This window comes from Lactuca saligna, chromosome 3, assembly GCF_052625555.1.
Source record: "Lactuca saligna cultivar CGN05327 chromosome 3, ASM5262555v1, whole genome shotgun sequence".
Taxonomy (NCBI): domain Eukaryota; kingdom Viridiplantae; phylum Streptophyta; class Magnoliopsida; order Asterales; family Asteraceae; genus Lactuca; species Lactuca saligna.
Window position 1 is genome coordinate 80,050,385 of NC_136419.1, and position 19,547 is coordinate 80,069,931.

General features: G+C 38.9%; 1 protein-coding gene across 1 annotated transcript; it reads left to right on the top strand.

Moving 5' to 3' along the window:
• Nucleotides 1-2,579: 2,579 nt before the first annotated feature.
• On the top strand, nucleotides 2,580-3,071 carry LOC145035714 (uncharacterized). The gene has a single exon (XM_078984221.1). It carries the CDS (start codon nucleotides 2,580-2,582, stop codon nucleotides 3,069-3,071), a length of 492 nt encoding a protein of 163 aa, XP_078840347.1.
• The last annotated feature ends 16,476 nt before the right edge of the window (nucleotides 3,072-19,547 follow it).

Here is a 19,547-nt window from a genome sequence, read left to right on the forward strand (position 1 = left end):
CACTTAAAAGGTTGGGTTTGCCCAATAAAAAAGCTCGAATCTCGTGTTTTCAATGAAATATTGTAAATAGACTTCCCCTTAATTCGTTTAATGTTATTAAAAAAAACATTGAAAATACATAAAATAAATGGCTAAAAGTTTCAATGAACAAAAGAAATGAAACACGTGATAAACAAAATTGTTGGATTTAGTTTTTAAAAATTGTATAAAATCATTCTATAATAAAATGTTATAAAACTAAAAAAAAATACAACATTAACAAACACATCAAGATATACAATATAATTGTATGAAAATAAAGTTTCTCTAAATAAAGATATAATATAAGCTTTGTTTATTTAATTAGTACAACATATATATTAGAGCATTATGTGTAGACAACAATTTGTTGTCACCTCACACACCAATGCTCTAATATATCTATTGTACTAATTAGATAAAAGTTAATTTTAAAGGATAACAATAAAAAAACATTAATTTTAAAGGATAATAATTTTTTTTTCTGGTCCTAATTAACCTAAATAACCTTTAAATGAAACCTAAAACATAACATTTTACTACTAATCCTAATTAACCAAATATGCCTTCCTAATTTGACCATTCATCGCTTGTAGCACCGATAGATATTGAGGGGCCAAAAGACCCAAACCCTTATTGCTAGTCCGAAGAATTGACAAATATTGTGTCGTTAGTTCTCTCTGTTTTTTCTCCTGCTTCTGCTGTTCATGCCTTTCTATGAACTCCAGGTGGCGATGTTTCAACACATTTTTTTTTTTCTTTTTGCAATAAATTGTACTTATCGAATTTTACTTTTATTTCTGCCGCATCTCTTGCTTTCACATCAACTTCATCTACATGTCTTGTAGTGCGCCTCGCTTTATCACGTCCTCGATATCATCCCCGATCTAATCAGTGTCGGTGTTTAGGTCGATGTGTGTTCGTGCGTCAGCATATTGACCAAGATCGAATTTCGAGACCTCTTGGATTGATCTTCCGACGATGTATGAGTTTTATTCCACCTTGGATCCACTCACAGCAACTCCCATGATTTACCAAACTCAAAAAATGTGTCATTTTGACTCGATATTATTGTTTTACAGCTTTGAACAAACTAAAGTCGTTTGCTTTGCTCTATTGTTGTGACTGAAGTCTGGTGTAAATACCATTGAATTTTGTACACGTCTTAGTTACTTGATTCCATTTGTTGCTTAGCATGTTTGTATTGCAATACAGTTTTTTCTTCAACATAGCATGGAATTTTTTGACCACTGCCCCTAATAAGCACCTTTTTTCATACCATTACCGAAAAGTTTGTCTTTTAAAGTACTACACCATGACACCGTCAAGGCATATTCCTTCTCCTATGTACACCATTACATAACTTCCTCACTTTCCATTTCAACTGCTATAACTTTACCTTTCCCTCATCAATTCCATTTCCCTCTCGTATTACCTCATGTGTGTGTTTCGACCGATGGTTGTGTTGTAGCTGTAGGTTGTATTGGTGGTGTTGTTTGGTTGGTTGGTTGTTGAATCGAAGAGAAAGTCAGGAAAATATTTTATTACAAATTTGGGTTTTGGTTAAAAACATTTTATTTAACACAAGGTGAGTTAGGAAATTGTAGTTATGGTGAAGTGGGATTGAAAGAGGTTCCTTGGTATGGGACTTGTGGTGATGCATGAGATGATAAAATGTTGAAATAATTTTCGTAATCGGCAAATCTAAGAGGAGAGGTTGTGTTTGGTTGTTTGTTTGAGTTTGATGGAGGGGTGTTTATACCATTAAAATGTCGTTGAGGCCTCTCCACGTCGGCCTTAACACTATTTTGGTGCCCATATCACATCGTCTTAAGGTTTGACACACACACACACAAACACTTACACACACACACACACACACACATATATATATATATATATATATATATATATATATATATATATATATACACACACACACACATACACACAAGGTTTAAACCAGTGAAAATCATCGTTGAAAAAAACCATTATTATTAATTTTAATTTGTTTTTGAATTTTTTTCTCTTATTGCATCCCAAGAATGACAATATGGAAATTATGTTTAGATACTTTCATTGGTTTTCTTGTATATAAACAAAAGACCGAATAATATGGAAACGGTAACCGGTTATAGTTCTCTAGGTGAAGGACTGGTGTAATAAGTAAAAGTAGCAACTATATTGCTATTTAAGTAAAATATTATAATATATTTATTATATCAGTGAAAATTAGCAAGTATATTGATACATGGTTTTTCTGTCTGTTGGAATCCTAAGTCGTGTAGGACTTGGAGTCTAAGTAAAGTTGGAGCTTAAATAAGTTGGTTTAAGTTTCGTAGTCTTATTCTACAAGTCGGTAGTTTAGGAAAATATATATGTATAGATATCGAGGAATGATATTATGTAGAAAACAATATTGAGTTTTTAGAGTTATATTTTTCCAATAAAATTGGAGAGTTATTCCACTTTGTTTTGTGTTATTCTGGTTTGAATTGGTATCAGAGCTAAGAACATAAGGCTTTTCGATCGAACTCTTACCTGTTGACGAGCCAGTCAACATGTCAGATACAGGGGGAGATGGACAAGCTTTGTTGAGGGTGAAGGAGGTCGGAGCGACTTCAGTTGTCTGTCCAATGGTCACACCAACCAATTACACTGTCTGGTCCTTGCATATGAAGGTGGTGCTTAGAATTCACAAGGCTTGGACAGTTATCGATCAAGGAACAGACTGGAACAATGAGAACGATTACCTTGCTATGGGGTTGCTTTATCAGGAAATTCCAGAAAGCTTGATAATGCAAATTGGTGATGTCGAGTCTTCGAAGGCAATTTGGGATGCAATCAAGGCTCAACATATTGGGGTTGATCAAGTGAAGGAGGCCCATCTTCAAACCCTAAGTTTCGAGTTCTATTGGCTTAGGATGAACGAATCAGAGACGATCAACAGTTTCTCCAGAAAGTTGTTCGGAATTTCTTCAAAATCGGCTACGTTAGGTTGTGTAATCGACGAATCCAAGCTTGTAAAGAAGTTTCTTAAGTCACTTCCATGAAAATTCATTCATATGGTAGCATCACTCGAACAGAGGATTAGAAAAGAAGAATTTTATGGTGGTGAGAAAGATCAAGCTCTATTCGTCAAGCATGGTGAAACTTCGAATTGAAACTAGAGAACAAAGGGGAAGGTACTGGAGGCTCATGGGACTCGTGCGACTGGGAACAAAGCACATGAGTTTAATTGTTCAACTGGATCTGGATCCTGTGGGTCTAATGTGTCAAGTGGATCGGGCTCTGGGTCTAAAACAAAACAGGCCCAAGGAGGCACGCCTTACAACAACATTAGGTCGAATAATGCCCAGTCCAATATTAGGCCCAATATTAATTTTGATCCTAATTAGAAAAATAAAAATAAAAAAGACCGGTCCAAAATTATTTGTTACCGGTGTGATAAGCCGCACCACTTCACGTCTCAATGCAGTGACCGAATTAAAAAATTACAAAAAAGCAATTTCTCCGAATATGACGATACCGACAAGACCGTATTTTTACACGAGGTTGTATTTTTAAATGAACAAAAGTTGATATTGTTCCAATATGACTCACAAGACAACGATGTGTGGTACTTGGATAATGGGGCAGTCAATCACATGATAGGAAATCGGTCATATTTCTCCGAACTTGATGAAGGCATAACCGGGAGGGTTATATTTGGAGATAATTTGTGTGTAAAAATCAAGGGAAAATGTGCTATACTTTTGCAAGGCAACAGGGGTCAACAAAGGCTGATGATGGAGATTTACTACATATCGGATCTCAAGAACAATAGTATTAGTCTCGGACAAGCCACTGAAGCGGGGTGTGATATTCGAATGAAAGATAACTATTTGACCATGCTCGATGTCGATAATTGCTAATTAATGAAAGTACAAAGAACTCCAAACCACCTTTATTCGAGACTAAGTGAATATGCGTAACGAGGGCATGCAAGACTTGGGCACATCAATTTCGAGTAAATGAAAAAGATGTCCAAAAATGGTTTTGTCAAAGGCTTACCTCAATTTGATCATGCGAATCAATTATGTGAATCGTTCTTAGTGGGAAAGAAAACAAGAAATTCATTCTCGACTATGACGAGATACAAAGCAAAACAACCATTGGAGCTAGTTCACAGTGATTTATGCGGTCCGATCACACAAGTAACCAAGGGTCAAAATAGGTATATTTTTACACTAATTGATGATTTTTCACGATTTATGTGGATTTATCTTATAATAGAAAAGACTGAGGCATTTACACACTTCAAAAAATTCAACTCTTTGGTAGAGAATGAAATTGGAAAGCCTTTGAAAGTGTTTAGAAGTGATCGAGGAGGTTAGTTTACTTCTCTCGAGTTTAATTCCTTTTCGACCAAAACAGAGTCAAACGCCATCAAAAAAAAATTGTTAAGTTTAAAAACAAACTTGAAGATCGATTAGATCTATGAAACAGGTAGAGAAATAACCAGATAAACAATAAGAACAAGCAAATGGATCAAAAGGTGTCGAATGATTAATAAACAATCCTCAGAAGAGCTCGATAAAGAACATCAACTGTAGAGGATTTTAGGGTTTACAATAATCAATGAGAGTGACGACCGCTTCCTTATATGCATACATGCAGGCATATATTTATATTAAAACCCTAACAGTTTATCTAAGAAAAAGAAGACTAATCTAGATAACCACGGATTGACAAGCCCAATCCGGCTGTAAAACAAAAGGGCCCAAGACGCAACACAATAATCTTCAACAATCTCCCCCTTTGCGTCTTTGGCACAGAGGCTTCATTCCCTTTTAACAGCAGAAGGTTTCTTCACCGTCTCAAAAATCCTCGGTATAATAGCCAGAATGTGATGCCTGAAAGTGATATACCACCGAATCATATCAGTGAAGTTCTTCTTGTCTGCTGTAGAGTTCTGCTTGCATCGGTGAATGATGTTTATGATATGCTCCAGACAATCTGTTGAAAACAAATGCTTGTCTACCAAAGCAAACAGAAACTTGTGCCTATCGCCTCTTGTGAACATGACCGTCATGTTTGAAGAGTCAATTTGCCCTAACTTCATTTTGTGCACATCTCCTGTCTTGGAAGTAGGCTTGACGGTCGGTTTCTTGTTCATTATTTTTGCTATTTCCTGATCCATAGTGGCAAGCTCATGGATATAGGAAGCCAACATTCTTTTGAGATGTTTCAGAATCGGTTCATACTCTCTTTGATTGGAGAGAAGAATGTTGTATAGCAGAATCCAATCATGAGGATTCAGACTGGGAAGATCTACCAGAGAAATAAAATGTTCTGTGTTGGTCGTTCCTCTGTTGACTTTGAAGTTAGCGTTCACAAATTTCCCAGCCTGTGTTGGTTTCAGTACCTTGACCTTAATTATCTTCTGTGCACTCCATGTCAAGTACTGTGGTTGACCATACTTCAAATAGGAATCTATTAATTCTCTGTCAACCTTCATGTTTGGATGAGGGACATCAGCAGTGACATCGAAGCAATGAAATGTAAAAGCCTTTCGTGTGATTGGCATGTCAAACTGCAAGTCTTTGGTATTCTCACACTCAAAAGATGCAATCGGTTCCAACCAATATATGGAGGGAAACTCAATCGCTTGATTAATGAGTGTGTCTCTGTCCCATTGTGGGAACAGAGTCTTCTTGGCCTGTAGAGCATCCTCATCCTCCTTGATTCTTCTTTCTTTGGCCTCTGCCTCTCGAGCTATTTTCAGTGTCTCATCCAGCTCTTTGTCTCTTTTCTTTCTTTGAAGAGCTTCAGCGATAGTTTCATCACTATCTGACTCGCTCTCAACAAGTAATTGTTTTCCAGAACCCGAAGCTAAATTAACCTTCGGTTCTGTCTTTGGTGTACCCTCCTCTCCCCCTTGTCTCGGAAGAACAAGCTTCTCCGAGACACCCTTCATTTCACTCAAAATGTTAATCGCAGGAAGGAGTTTAGCCTGGAGATGCTGTCTGATGGTAAGGGTAAGAAAGGGATCATGAGTGTCGAGAACAGTTGTCAACATATTCTTGACATCACCAGCGCAACCTTGAAGAACAGCCCATTGAGTTTTCAGCAAAGAGATTTCTTGTTGTTCCTGGGCCAGTTGTATCTTCTGAAGGTCAATAGTTGCCTGATGCTTGACAAGATCTTCTTTTAAGGTGCTCTCTGCTGCTAGAGAAGCAAAACGTGAATCCAAAGATTGAAGAAAAGAGGTGGATTCAGTTTTGAGGTCAGCGCGTAGAGCCTCAAACTTGGAGGTTTCACCCTAAAGGGTAGCCGAAAAGGAGTCCACAGATGTTTGATACTTGGCCGCATTAGCATCAGCATGTGCTTTGAGAGAATCGAGAAAAATCTGAGTTGTGTGAACAACCTCAGAGACTTCCTTAGTAGCTTTGGAGCATGAAGCGGCTGAGTTGTCAATGGCATCGGTGGAACGATCTAGAGCATCAGTATACGTCTTGATTGCAGGCTCGATAAAGGCTTTCAGCACCACACCCCCATAGGCTTTATTATCAGCCAACAAACTATCGAGTTTGTCATGAATTTCTTGAAGCTGCTGATTGGTAATAGGGGTATCTGCATCAGTATCTATGGGAATCCGGTATGGGCTATAATAAAGAGAATCGTACTCTTCATCATCACCACCCAAAGTAGCACCGGAGGTTGAGGATGGAGAAGGTGATGGTGGGATGTTAATGATAGGGGTTTCAACCACAGTAGTGGCCCCTGTATCAGATACATTGATAGTTACTGGTGGTTGGGAAGAGGTGGTAGTAACGGATTCAGTGATGATTGGAGTGGGGATCGAAGATGTAGGAATAGTAACAGAGAAAGGAATGGTTGAAGACGGTAAAGAGGTTGGTTCTTTTGTAGTGGGAGGGATGATGATAGGAACAGAAAGTGGGACCTTTTGTTTCGGTGATGGGGGTGGGGTAGGAATTTTAGGAGAAGGTGGAGGAGTGGGTGGTTTTGGAATTTTGGGAGATGCTGGTGGAGAGGGAAGATGAGTATCTGTAGGAGAGGATGGTTGTTGAGGAGACTGAGCAGTAGTCGGCTCTGTTGGGGAAACATGAGGAGCAGCAGCCTCTGCCTCTGATTGGTCATTTGGAGCAGAGCCAGGAGAAGGGGATCCTTTGGCCCTTTTAGCCATCTTCTTAACCTTCTTTGATTTTGACTGAGAAGGTTCATCTGCATCATGTTTTCGCTTGGAGGATCTTGGCTTTCTCTCCTTTTTCGGTTCAGATTCTTTCTTCTCTTGTTTTTCCTTTTTACCAGCCCTCTTGCCACGGTTGGCAGGTTGATCTAGGGCTTCCAAGGCGGCTTTCTGTTCGTCAGACAGAACCCTTGGAGGCAAGGGAGTTCTGGTGCTGTAGTCGACCATGATCTTGCTATGAGGCGTGACACACCTGTACATGGATTCAGGAATTAATCCATAATGTAGAAACTTACTCGGGTCAGAAACAATAATCTTCTTAGTGTGGAAAGAAGCTATTGAAGCCAGAAGAGCATCCTTCATCACGGGGATTTCTAGGGAATCCATGGCTTTCTTCGTGATGAGCGTCCAGAAATGTCCGCAAGAGATCTCGGAGTACCGGGTTGAGGTGTTTAGACTCTGAATGACTTGAGACCAGATTATGGAGCCATAATCTAAGTTGATGCCGTTATAAAGACTATAGAGAATGGTAAGAAATCCTTTGCTCGTGGTATCAGAACCACCACAGCGTTCCGCTAAACCCTTGATTAACAGGGTAAGCAAGCCATTCCACTGAGAAGGAAGACAAGATTTCTTGACCTTTGCGATTGTCGTAAGAACATCGGTATAACCCATCTCGTACATCATCGAGAAAAGCTGGGTAGTTGAGACGAAATCCGGTGAGATGACGGAAGAATCAACGGCAAGCCCTAGAAGAGAGCAAAACTTGGTTTTGGAGACGGAGGTTTTCTTGTCATGGATGGTGAAGTAGATACGATCTTTGTGTTTGTCATAACTTGCTGATGTGTAGACTTGAGAAAGCAGGGACATAGGAACGGCTTCCACCTGCGTGAGAGCCAACAACAATGGGGAATATTTCAGACATTACACCACATGAAGCATGTACGCATCATATAAGAAAGGGGTCATCTCGATAATCATATTCTGATTAGGCTTGATGGAAAGCAAAGATGAAGATGCAGTTTGATCGTGTGCAGAAGAAGAAGTCGCCATTGTTGAATCGAAGAAGAAGATGAACAGTGGAAACTTTTTCAGAGAGAGAAGATACGTGTGTGGTAAATGACAAGGAACACGATCACCCCTATTTATACCATTCACTGGAGAGAGAAAATCGTGATGATTATGGGACGAAAACGTCGCCTGAAAAAGCGCGATTGGATGTTATGGTTTATCCCAGGAAAACGTCAGCACACGTGGGTGTGAAACGAATCAACTGCACGCGCCCAAATCATATTTTTGTACCGTTTGAAATTCCTTGTGCCCTTGTTTGGTTACAACTGAAACTTAAAACCACATACCAAACAGCAATCAGAATGTTGGAAAAATTAATTTCCGTGCATAAGAGTGTGAAAGATAAAGAAATAAATCAAAGGTGTTAGAGATGTAAGTGATGTCTATGAAGAAGACATAAGGCGGAGGATTCCGGGCAAGAATCACTAACTTCAAAGCCAAGAGAGACTTGAAGTGCTTGTGTGGTTTCCCGAGAAATACGATCAATTATCTGTCAATAAACAATGAAAGGCATCTTTTGATCATAGGCTGTGGGGTGGCTGTCCTCTAACCGAACATCAAGTCTCAACATAAAACTGAGTGTTGGCAGAGGTACCTGTGAGACCGATGTGATTTGTTGAACAGGTAGGTGGGAATTATCTTGTGACAAGCATGGGATAAACAGAAATCTCAAAAAAATAAACTGGACCTCTTTGGGAAGAAATGTCTTAGGTAGAGACGATTTCATAAAAGATCACGCAAAAAGAAAATGAGATTTCGAAGTAACATCTTGAGTATATCACACACCGTCAATTCATTTTAGGTATTGGATGTTGGGTTTCACTTGGAACGTGGTAAGCGAATCCAAGATCATAAACACAGATGTTGTAGAATTTGAGGAGGTGGTTAAGAGACCGAATGTACCTTCTACTACAGAAGTGGGACAAAGCAAAGCAACTCATGTTTCAAATGAGAAGAGTAAGGTAGCTCTAGATCGAGTGTTGGAAAATAGCCTGATTGGGAAGAAACGATAGGTATTGATCGAATCATTAAGGCTTACTCAAGGTCATAGAGGCTTGTGACAATATATAGCAGCATGCTTCTAGGGACATCTAACTAGTCTGAGAGAAAAATGAAACATACCTGGGTGAACACTATCGAAGGTGATACTTGTATTTACCTGTGCAAAGCTTACACCAACCAGGACTTGCGAGTAGTGGAAATAAGTAAGAAACTGAATAAAAACAGAAAGATAAATTTTTTTTGTGATTTTGAAATTTTTCTGAAAAATAAATAAAAACAGAATGATAAAATGTTTTTGTGATTTTGAAATTTTTCTGAAAAATAAATAAAAACAGAAAGATAAAATGTTTTGTGATTTTGAAATTTTTCTAAAAAAGAAATAAAAACAGAAAGATAAAATGTTTTGTGATTTTGAAATTTTTTCTGAAAAAGAAATAAAAACAGAAAGATAAAATGTTTTGTGATTTTGAAATTTTTCTGAAAAAGAAAAGATAAAATGTTTTGTGATTTTGAAATTTTTCTAAAAAAGAAATAAAAACAGAAAGATAAAATGTTTTCGTGATTTTGAAATTTTTCTGAAAAAGAAATAAAAACAGAAAGATAAAATGTTTTGTGATTTTGAAATTTTTCTGAAAAAGAAAAGATAAAATGTACACCAGAAAAAAATGATGAAGCAGAGATAGACCAAGCGATCTGTGTATTTCGGTGATATTAAAATGTCAGAGCAGAGAGAGACCGAGCGGTCTGTCTATTTCGGTTGCATTAAATCTCCAGAGCGGAGAGAGACCGAGTGGTCTGTCTATTTCGGTTCCATTAAATCTCCAGAGCAGAGAGAGACCGAGCAGTCTGTCTATTTCGGTTCCATTAAATCTCCAAAGCAGAGAGAGACCGAGCGGTCTGTCTATTTCGGTTCCTGATTCTTAGTTAGAGATTTGAGGATTCGGGACCGACTCTTCTACCATCATACCTAAGCCTTGTAGAATTTTGTTGAAAGTCGCTTCAGGAAGAGCTTTGGTAAAGACATCGGCCAACTGATCAGTGGTTCGAACAAAGTGTACTTCAATGTTTCCATCTTCCACGTGATCTTTGATGAAGTGATACCTCAGTGCTATGTGCTTGGTCTTGGAGTGTTGCACTGGGTTATGACAAATCCTAATTGCACTTTCAGAGTCACAATATAGTGGGATCTTTTTCATATTGAGTCCATAGTCTCGGAGTTGACTATGGATCCAAATCACTTGAGAGGTACAGGAAGCAACGGCAATGTATTCTGCTTCAGCAGTAGACAAAGACACACACGTTTGTTTCTTTGACTGCCAGCTAACCAACTTCCCATCGAGGAATTGGTAGCCGCCAGTGGTGCTTTTCCTGTCGAGACCACAACCACCAAGGTCTGCATCTAAGTAGGCTTGAACGAAGAAGCCTGAGTTAGAAGGGTACCACAAACCTAAAGAGGTAGTTCTCTTGAGATAACGTAATATGTTCTTCACTGCAAGCATGTGAGGCTCCCGTGGATTTGCCTGAAACCGAGCACAATAACAAACAGAAAACATTATGTCAGGCCTGCTAGCAGTTAGATACATTAGAGAGCCTATCATTTGACGATAAAGTGTAAGATCAACAGCCGGTTTATCCAGGGATGGAGTGAGCTTAGTGCCGAACGCCATTGGGACTTTGACCTTTGAATCTCCCATCATGCCAAATTTTGCTAAGAGAGTCTTTGTGTAAGCTTCCTGGTTGATAAAGATGCCTTCAGGTCCCTGTCTAATATTTAAACCAAGGAAAAAGTTAATGGGACCCATCGAACTCATTTCAAATTTAGTCTCCATCAGCTTTCTGAATTCAGCTGTTAGGCTAGGATTCGTGGAGCCAAAGATGATATCATCGACATAAATTTGAACGATCATAAGGTGGTTACCTTCCTTTTTGCGAAAGAAGGTTGGGTCAACCGAACCTTGTTTGAATTTGGACATCTTTAAAAATTTAGTCAGTGTTTCATACCAGGCTCTCGGTGCTTGTTTCAGACCAGACACGGCTTTATCCAAAATGTAACAATGATCGGGATACTTTTCATTCTCGAATCCAGGAGGTTGCTCCACATACACAGTTTCTTCGAGATCGCCATTGAGAAATGCACACTTGACGTCCATTTGAAAGACCTCAAAGTTTTTGTGAGCAGCATAGGCAAGAAATATTCTCACTGATTCCAGCCTAGCTATGGGAGCGAAAGTCTCTTCATAGTCAACGCCTTCCTCTTGACAGTATCCTTTTACGACCAGACGTGCTTTGTTTCTTATAACGTTCCCTTCCTTGTCAAGTTTGTTCCTAAAGACCCATTTGAGACCAACAACCGAGGCATCTGCAGGAGTTGGAATAAGACGCCAAACTTTGTTCCTTTCAAATTCATTCAGTTCGTCTTGCATAGCTTGAACCCAATAGGAGTGATCAAGAGCAGTGTTAACTGTCTTTGGTTCAACTTTTGATACGAATGAGTTAAACATGCAGAATTCGACTTTTGAGAACAAGGATGCTTGTTTTGCCTTGAGTTGTGATCGAGTCAGAACTGTTTCTGAGATATTACCAACAACTTGAGAGACAGGATGATCTCTGGTCCATTTGGTGAGAGGAAGGAAGTTTGGATCAAAAGATGGATCTAATTCAGCATTTATCATTTCTTCTGGTTCGGACAGACTGTCGAAGTCGTATGACATATCAGCATGCTCCTCCTCGACAAATGATCTTACAGGAATGTCATGTGAATCTTGAGCTACAGTGGTTTCTTGTGGTGTTGAGATTTCGGGCGTTGATGCACCTTCGGTTGGTGAGGCACTTTCGGATGGTGAGGCACTTTCGGATGGTGAGGCACTTTCGGTTGGTGAGGCACTTTCGGTTGGCAATGTGCTTTCGGTTGAAGGTTGAGACCTTAGCTCCCCCTCAACTTGTGAACTTGGCTGGGATGAAGGTGGATCCTACCCCTCGACTGATGGTGGACACTCTCTCTCGACTGACGCATTGTGTTGGGGAGGGTCTTATGAACCTGATTCTTCTTCATTCATTCTTCTTGAAGCATCGTCAATAAGTTGCTTCAAGTGATCTAACCTGTTGTCTGCTGCACTAGCTTCAGAAAGAGTGGCCTTCTCTGGTTCATCAAAAAGCTCCATGAAGTTCTCGAATAGATTAGCGATCGAGGCTGTGACTTGGCCAGTTTGAGGAAAGATTTCTCCTGCTTTGTCTTCGTTGGCCTTTACCTTTTTAACATAGCTATCATCAAAAGTCACGTAGTAAGTTTCTTCTATTTTCCTTGAACGCTTGTTTAACACCCTGTATGCTTTGGAAGTAAGAGAATAGCCCAGAAATATCCCTTCGTCAGCTTTGACATCAAACTTGTTGCGGTGTTCTTTGGAATTGAAAATGAAACACCTGGAACCAAACACATGGAAAAACTTCACATTTGGCTTCCTGTTGTTGATGATCTCATAAGGAGTGAGAGTGAAGCGCTTGTTAAGATACGACCTGTTCTGTGTAAAACAAGCAGCAGAAATAGCATCAGCCCAAAAATATAAAGGTAAGGAAGCAAAACTTAGCATTGTTCGGGCAGCTTCACATAAGGATCGGTTTCGTCTTTCGACAATCCCGTTCTGTTGAGGTGTGTAGGGAGCTGAGAAGTTGTGACTGATTCCCTTTTCTTCCAGGAATTCTTCAAATTCTTTATTTTTGAACTCTAACCCATTGTCGCTTCTGATATTGCGAACGACCTTCTTCAGCTGTACTTCAATCTGCTTGATGAACACTTTTAGCTTGTGAGTCGCTTCATATTTAAGCTTCAGAAAGAACACTTATGTAAAACGTGAAAAGTCATCAACAATAACAAGAATATACTTGCTACCACCGATGCTTTCTATAGAAGATGGACCACATAAATCAATATGAAGTAATTCTAGTGGATCAACAACTTTAGTGTTTATTATAGATGGATGACTTTGACGACTCCGCTTCCCCATTTCACATGCAGCACATAAATGATCTCTATCATACTTGAGCAATGGAAGACCTCTAACGTGACCTCCAGTGACAAGTTTGTTGATATCTTTGAAGTTGAGATGAGAGAGTCTTCGGTGCCATAGCCAGCTTTCGTCAGATTGTGCTTTGGATAACAGGCAGATGGCTGGGTTTCCTTTGATTGGTTTGAGATTTAGGGGAAACATTTCACCTTTGCGATCTGATTTGAGAATAACTTTGTTCGTCTTCTTCTCAATAATTTCCGAACCTTCATCATCGAACGAGACCTTGAGACTAGTACCTCCAACAAGCTGAGATACACTGATGAGATTATGTTGTAGTCCATCTACATATGCAACTTTCCTGATTAAGAAATCACCGTTTGTAATCATCCCGTAGCCTTTGATGGTGCCGAAGGAGTTGTTCCCAAATTTGACATTTCCACCATTTGAAAGAGATCTAAATTCTCTTAGCTCTTCCTTCCTTCCGGTCATGTGACGCGAGCAACCACTATCAATGTACCATTCTTCGTCAAACTGCTCGTCACTGATAACCTGCAAAAATTAAGCAGATTTAGGAACCCAGAGCTTCTTGGGTCCACGTGAGCTTTTTACTGAAACTGGAATAGTAAGAGAGATGTCAACTAAATATGTTCTTTTTATCAGTGTTGTTTCATCTTTCCTTTTGATGGTGAAAACTTTGATTTTATTTGGATTTGATGCTTTTGGTATTGATTCTGGTTCAATATCTGAAACCTTCTGTTTTCCTTTTTGTTCAGCTGATGACTTAGATTTTTGAGAAGGAACAGAGTGGAATTTAGGACGAGAAGAGACAGAAGATTTTGAAGAGTTAGAATGAGATAGCTCAGAGCGGTATGACTTCTTGGTTGAGGATTCTAGGTGACTCTTTTGCTTTTGATTAACAGTAGGACCAACCCTAGAGTTTTGATCTCTTTTGATTTCCGAACCAAACCTGTGCTTTCGGTTGAAATCATTTTCTGAACCGAATCTATGCGTTCGGTTGTTGTTATGGTCTGAGCCGAACCTCTTCTTTCGGTTGTTGTTTTGCTCAGAACCGAGCCTCTGCTTTTGGTTGTTGTTTTGCTCAGAACCGATCCTCTGCTTTCGGTTGTCATTGTGTTCTGAACCGAACTTCTGCTTTCGGTTGTTATTACTCTCCGTCGATCCAACAGGATTTTTCTCTGGTTTTAAATTCCTGTCTTGATGTGAGAAATAGGCATTTTGCGATTGCCAAAATTGTTTTATTTCCGAGAGATTCTTCCTATATCTCTAATTCCTTTCTCGTTTTTGATTTCTCATCTGCTTTGGTTGATGATGGATGTTAGCTTTATGTTTTTGATTTTCGTTGGCTGATCCACTCTGAACTGATGTAGTTTCACTTGGAGATGTGACTTCTTTAGCAGGAATTTCTTTCTCTTGAGGAACATCTTTTGTTCCACTGGTACTTGCCACGTTGAAGCCATCAGGTTTATTTAAAGGTTCTGGTACATATCTGCCTTTGCTTTTCCATGAAGTCCTTTCAGACAGACCTACCGTTTCATCAGCATTGTCAATGGGAGCTGACCAGAAGAACTCGTCACAGCCATCAGCATTGTCTTCGTTCACAATAGTTGTTAGTTCAGCAGTCTGATGTTCGGTTACACCTGTGACTTTGTACACCTGATTCGGAGTGGTTCTAACTTTTTGGTATACGACTGCCTTCTCAATAAGAATCGGGGACTTTTGTTGGGACAACCGAGCGAACTCCACAAAATTTTCTGAAATAAGATTTTTGTGGTTCTCGGGTTCATTCTTAACAAATTCTGAACAATCAACTGTGTCCTCTACAGAAATTTCACTCATATTATCGTCCTCATTAAGCTCAGATGCATTTTCAACATCAATCTTATTTTCTAAGCTTAAGTTGACATTCAGTGAGTCAAATTTTTGTATGGTTTCGGTTCTTAGCTTCAGTTTATCATTTTCATCCAAAAGATTTTTTAGCATGTTGTGGTCCTTGGATTTTATAAAAGATTCTATTTTGTCCAGTCCATACAAATATGTTGGATTAACATCCTCAGACGAAATAATACTCTCACAATTATATGCATCAGCATCAATTTCATCTTCCTTAAACTCAAGAAAGGGTAAAATCATGTGATGAACTTTTGCCCTAATTCACAATTCAAATGAAGCTGAGTAATATTAGTATAAAGACGTTTGGCAATCAGACAAAAAACATTTCGCTGTTTCAAAAGCTTTAAATTGTCTCTTTGCAAATAAATGTTTTCATCTTTTATTTTGATTAACTCCGACTCCTTCAGTTCGATCCACATCCGCCATTCCTCACTCTTCGATGACACCCTGCTTAATTGGTCTGTTAGGTTAGAATTGGTGACCCGAGTTTGAGTTAAACTACTATCTAGATGAGAAATTCTTGAATTAACGCTTTTTAATTCCTTTTCATATGAGCATTGTGGGACTTTAAATGAGACAAAAACTGATTGTACCTTCTTGATTAGTTCATCAAGTTCGCTGAACTGCACGCAGAGTGGTTTGGCAGTAAAACACAGATTCTGTTGTTCCTTGTCATCATTTCCCCCATCAGTGTTGTATCCCCTCATCTGAGACACGTAGGACACCATCAGACATATTCCTCCACTGCTCTCTTCTTTCGCTACATAAGCCTTTCCATGGGAAGGCTTTCTCACTTCATCATCTTCGGAGTCGGTTGACCATACCTCCACGCCACCGAACTCATCATCAGCCACCGAACCCTGCACAATTAAAGCATTCATAGAAGGGTTAGCAGCAGATTTCTTCTTCCTTAACTCATCAAGCTTTTTCAATAACGTGGCTTCTTCATCATTTTCCTCATCCTTTTCTGCCATCTTTTTGAGGATGCAATCTTTTGCATAGTGGTTCTTTCCTCCACAATAATAGCAGATTACTCCAGAATCTCCTTCAGCCTTCGGTTCCTTCTTTGATTCTTCATCTTTCGGTTCATCTTTGACCTTTTCAGAGCTATAGCTCCCTTGCCAGTTTCGGTTCCTGTTGGTGGGGAATCTCTTCTTGATGAATCTCTTAGGGTTTGACACCATCATAGCATAGTCCTCAGACGTGAGATCATAATCATCCAAGTTGAGATCTTCGTCCTCTATCACGGCTTTGCTTTTCGACAGGAGGGCCAACGAACCTAGACTTGAAACCACGGTTTTCTCCTGTAATACAATCTTTTCTTGAGATTTTAGGATGCCCACCAGTTTCGCCAAAGAATAGGATTTGAATTGTTCGTGCACTTTAACTGTGGACACAATTGCTCTCCACTCAGATCTAAGTCCGTTCAAAAACGTAACCTTCTGTTCAATAAGCTTCCTTTCGATGTCATGTTTGATCATCTTGCTAAGAAGATGATTGAAGCGATCAAACGTTTGAGTCACCGTTTCTTCTGCTCCTTGCTTGAACTCACCAAACTCAGACAAGAGTAAGGTTTGAATGGAGTGTTCAAGATCTTCTTCTGTAGAGTACAATTCACGTAGCCTGTCCCATATCTCTTTTGCAGTCGTGCATGAACTTACCAGCCTAAAAGTATCGGATTGAAGAGCAAATCTAATCAATCTTAGCGCTTTGATATTGCACTGAAATTTAACTTTTTCATCTTGCGCTACATCTTTAACATCTTTCAGAAGATAGTTATACTCCTTTTGAGTTTTAATTAGCCTGGAAGTTGCTGAATGAGAAAAAGGTCCAGAGATGATTGCTTCCCAGATGAGGTATCCATTATCCTCAGATCCTATGACATAATCTTCAAATTGATTCGCCCAAACTTCATAATCATGGGTGTACAGGATGGGAATCTTCATTGTTGATCCAATGCTGTTTGAAATATTGATGGGATTGGATTGCGACTCGTCCATAATTGATCGAATAACCTATTCAAAGATCAGACTTGTAATATATCAAATTAGGGCAAAAACAATAAATATTGAGATACGTCAATTATGAGATGACGGCTCAATAAATATCAATGAATGCGGAATAACCCTAATCGAAGCTTTTTCACAGAAAAGAAGTGTATCGATTACACAGCCTCCTGCTCTGATAACAATTGTTAATTTTAAAAACAAACTTGAAGATCGATTAGATCTATGAAACAGGTAGAGAAATAACCAGATAAACAATAAGAACAAGCAAATGGATCAAAAGGTGTCGAATGATTAATAAACAATCCTCAGAAGAGCTCGATAAAGAACATCAACTGTAGAGGATTTTAGGGTTTACAATAATCAATGAGAGTGACGACCGCTTCATTATACGCATACATGCATGCATATATTTATATTAAAACCCTAACAGTTTATCTAAGAAAAAGAAGACTAATCTAGATAACCACGGATTGACAAGCCCAATCCGGCTGTAAAACAAAAGGGCCCAAGACGCAACACAATAATCTTCAACAGAGTCAAACGCCATCTTACCGCCCCATACTCTCCACAACAATAAAGAATTCTGGAACGAAGAAACGGAACACTTATGGACATGACATGAAGTATAATGAATGAAATGCATGTTACAAAATACTTATGGGGAGAATCGGTAAATCACTTTAAAGATTTGATCAATCGTGTTTACACAAGAGTACTTGGTGATACAACTCCATATGAAAAATTGCATAAAAGAAAACTGAATTTAGAAAATGTTCGTATATTTGGGTGTCTAGCACATGTAAAAGTTGAAACGGTTAATCTAATGAAGTTGGATGCAAGATCAAGACCACTAGTTCATGTTGGTTCCGAACCGGGTATGAAAGCTTATCAGTTATTTAACCTGGTGACACAAAAAATAATCGTGAGTGGAGACGTTATTTTTGATGAAACCAAAGGGTGGGATTGGATTAAAGAAGCAGGAACCAACAATGAAGAATCGGGCTCATTCATAATACCATGGGACTATCCGAGAGACGAGGCAAACAACAACCAAGGAAACAATGTAAAAATGATCCAATTGAACCAATTCAATTAGATCATGAGATTAGAGACGGAGCGAAAGTAAAAAATAATGTGCAATCATGTCCGGTAAATAATAATGTTCAACAAGGAGCTACAAGTCAAAGACCTTAGAGATCAAGAGTACATCCAAGACGATTTCAAGATTATGAAGTTGACCTTGATAATCTTGAAGAACTTCTTCTTACAACCAATGACGAGACGATATCTATTGAAGAAGCAAAGAAAGAACCAGAGTGGGTCAAAACCATGGATGAGAAAATTAATTTGATAAACAAGAATAATAATTGGACTCATGTGAACAAGATTATAAAGGTGAAACCAATTGGAGTCAAGTGGGTGTTAAAATTGAAGAAAAATGCAGATGGGGCAATTAATAAATACAAGGCATGGTTGGTTGCTAAAGGTTATGTGCAACAACTCGTTATTGATTTAAAAGAAGTATTTTCCCTGGTAGATTGAATCGAAACCATTCGGTTTCTGATAGCCTTAGCCTCTACTCATGGGTGGGAGCTTCACCAATTGGATGTTAAAACAACATTCTTACATGGAGAATTAAAGGAAACCGTTTACATATCGCAATTGGAAGGCTATATAAAGAAAGATAATGAATATAAAGTGTATCGCCTTACAAAAGCACTATATGGTTTAAGACAAGCATCTAGAGCATGGAACACGATGCTTGATGGGATATTGAAGAGTATGACATTTCAAAAGTGCATGAAAGAACCATCAATGTATAGGAAAAGTGAAGGATCTAACTAGCTAATTTTAGCGATTTATGTTGATGATTTAGCTGTTATAGGTACAAATATGAGCATAATCAAGAGGTTCAAATTAGAGATGTTCAAGAACTTTGAGATGTCGGATCTTGGAAGGTTAACTTACTACCTTGGCATTGAAGTCAAGCAATAGAAATCAGGGATTACTATAAACCATGAAGCATATGCTCAACGCATTTTAAAAGAAGCTGGTTTACATGATTGCAATCCGACCGACAATTCCAATGGAACTTGGAATTATGTTGTCAAAGGCTGAAAATGAACCCGAAATCGACCCAACACAATATCAAAAGGTGGTAGGATGTCTCAGATATCTCTTGGAAACAAGACCCAATATCGCATATACGGTTGGAGTTGTCAGCCGATACACGCAAAGTCTAAGAGAATCACATGGTGGTGCAATCAAACACATTCTAAGGTACCTACGAGGAACAACATGATACATAATTAAGTACGAGAGGATGGGACAAAGGAGAAT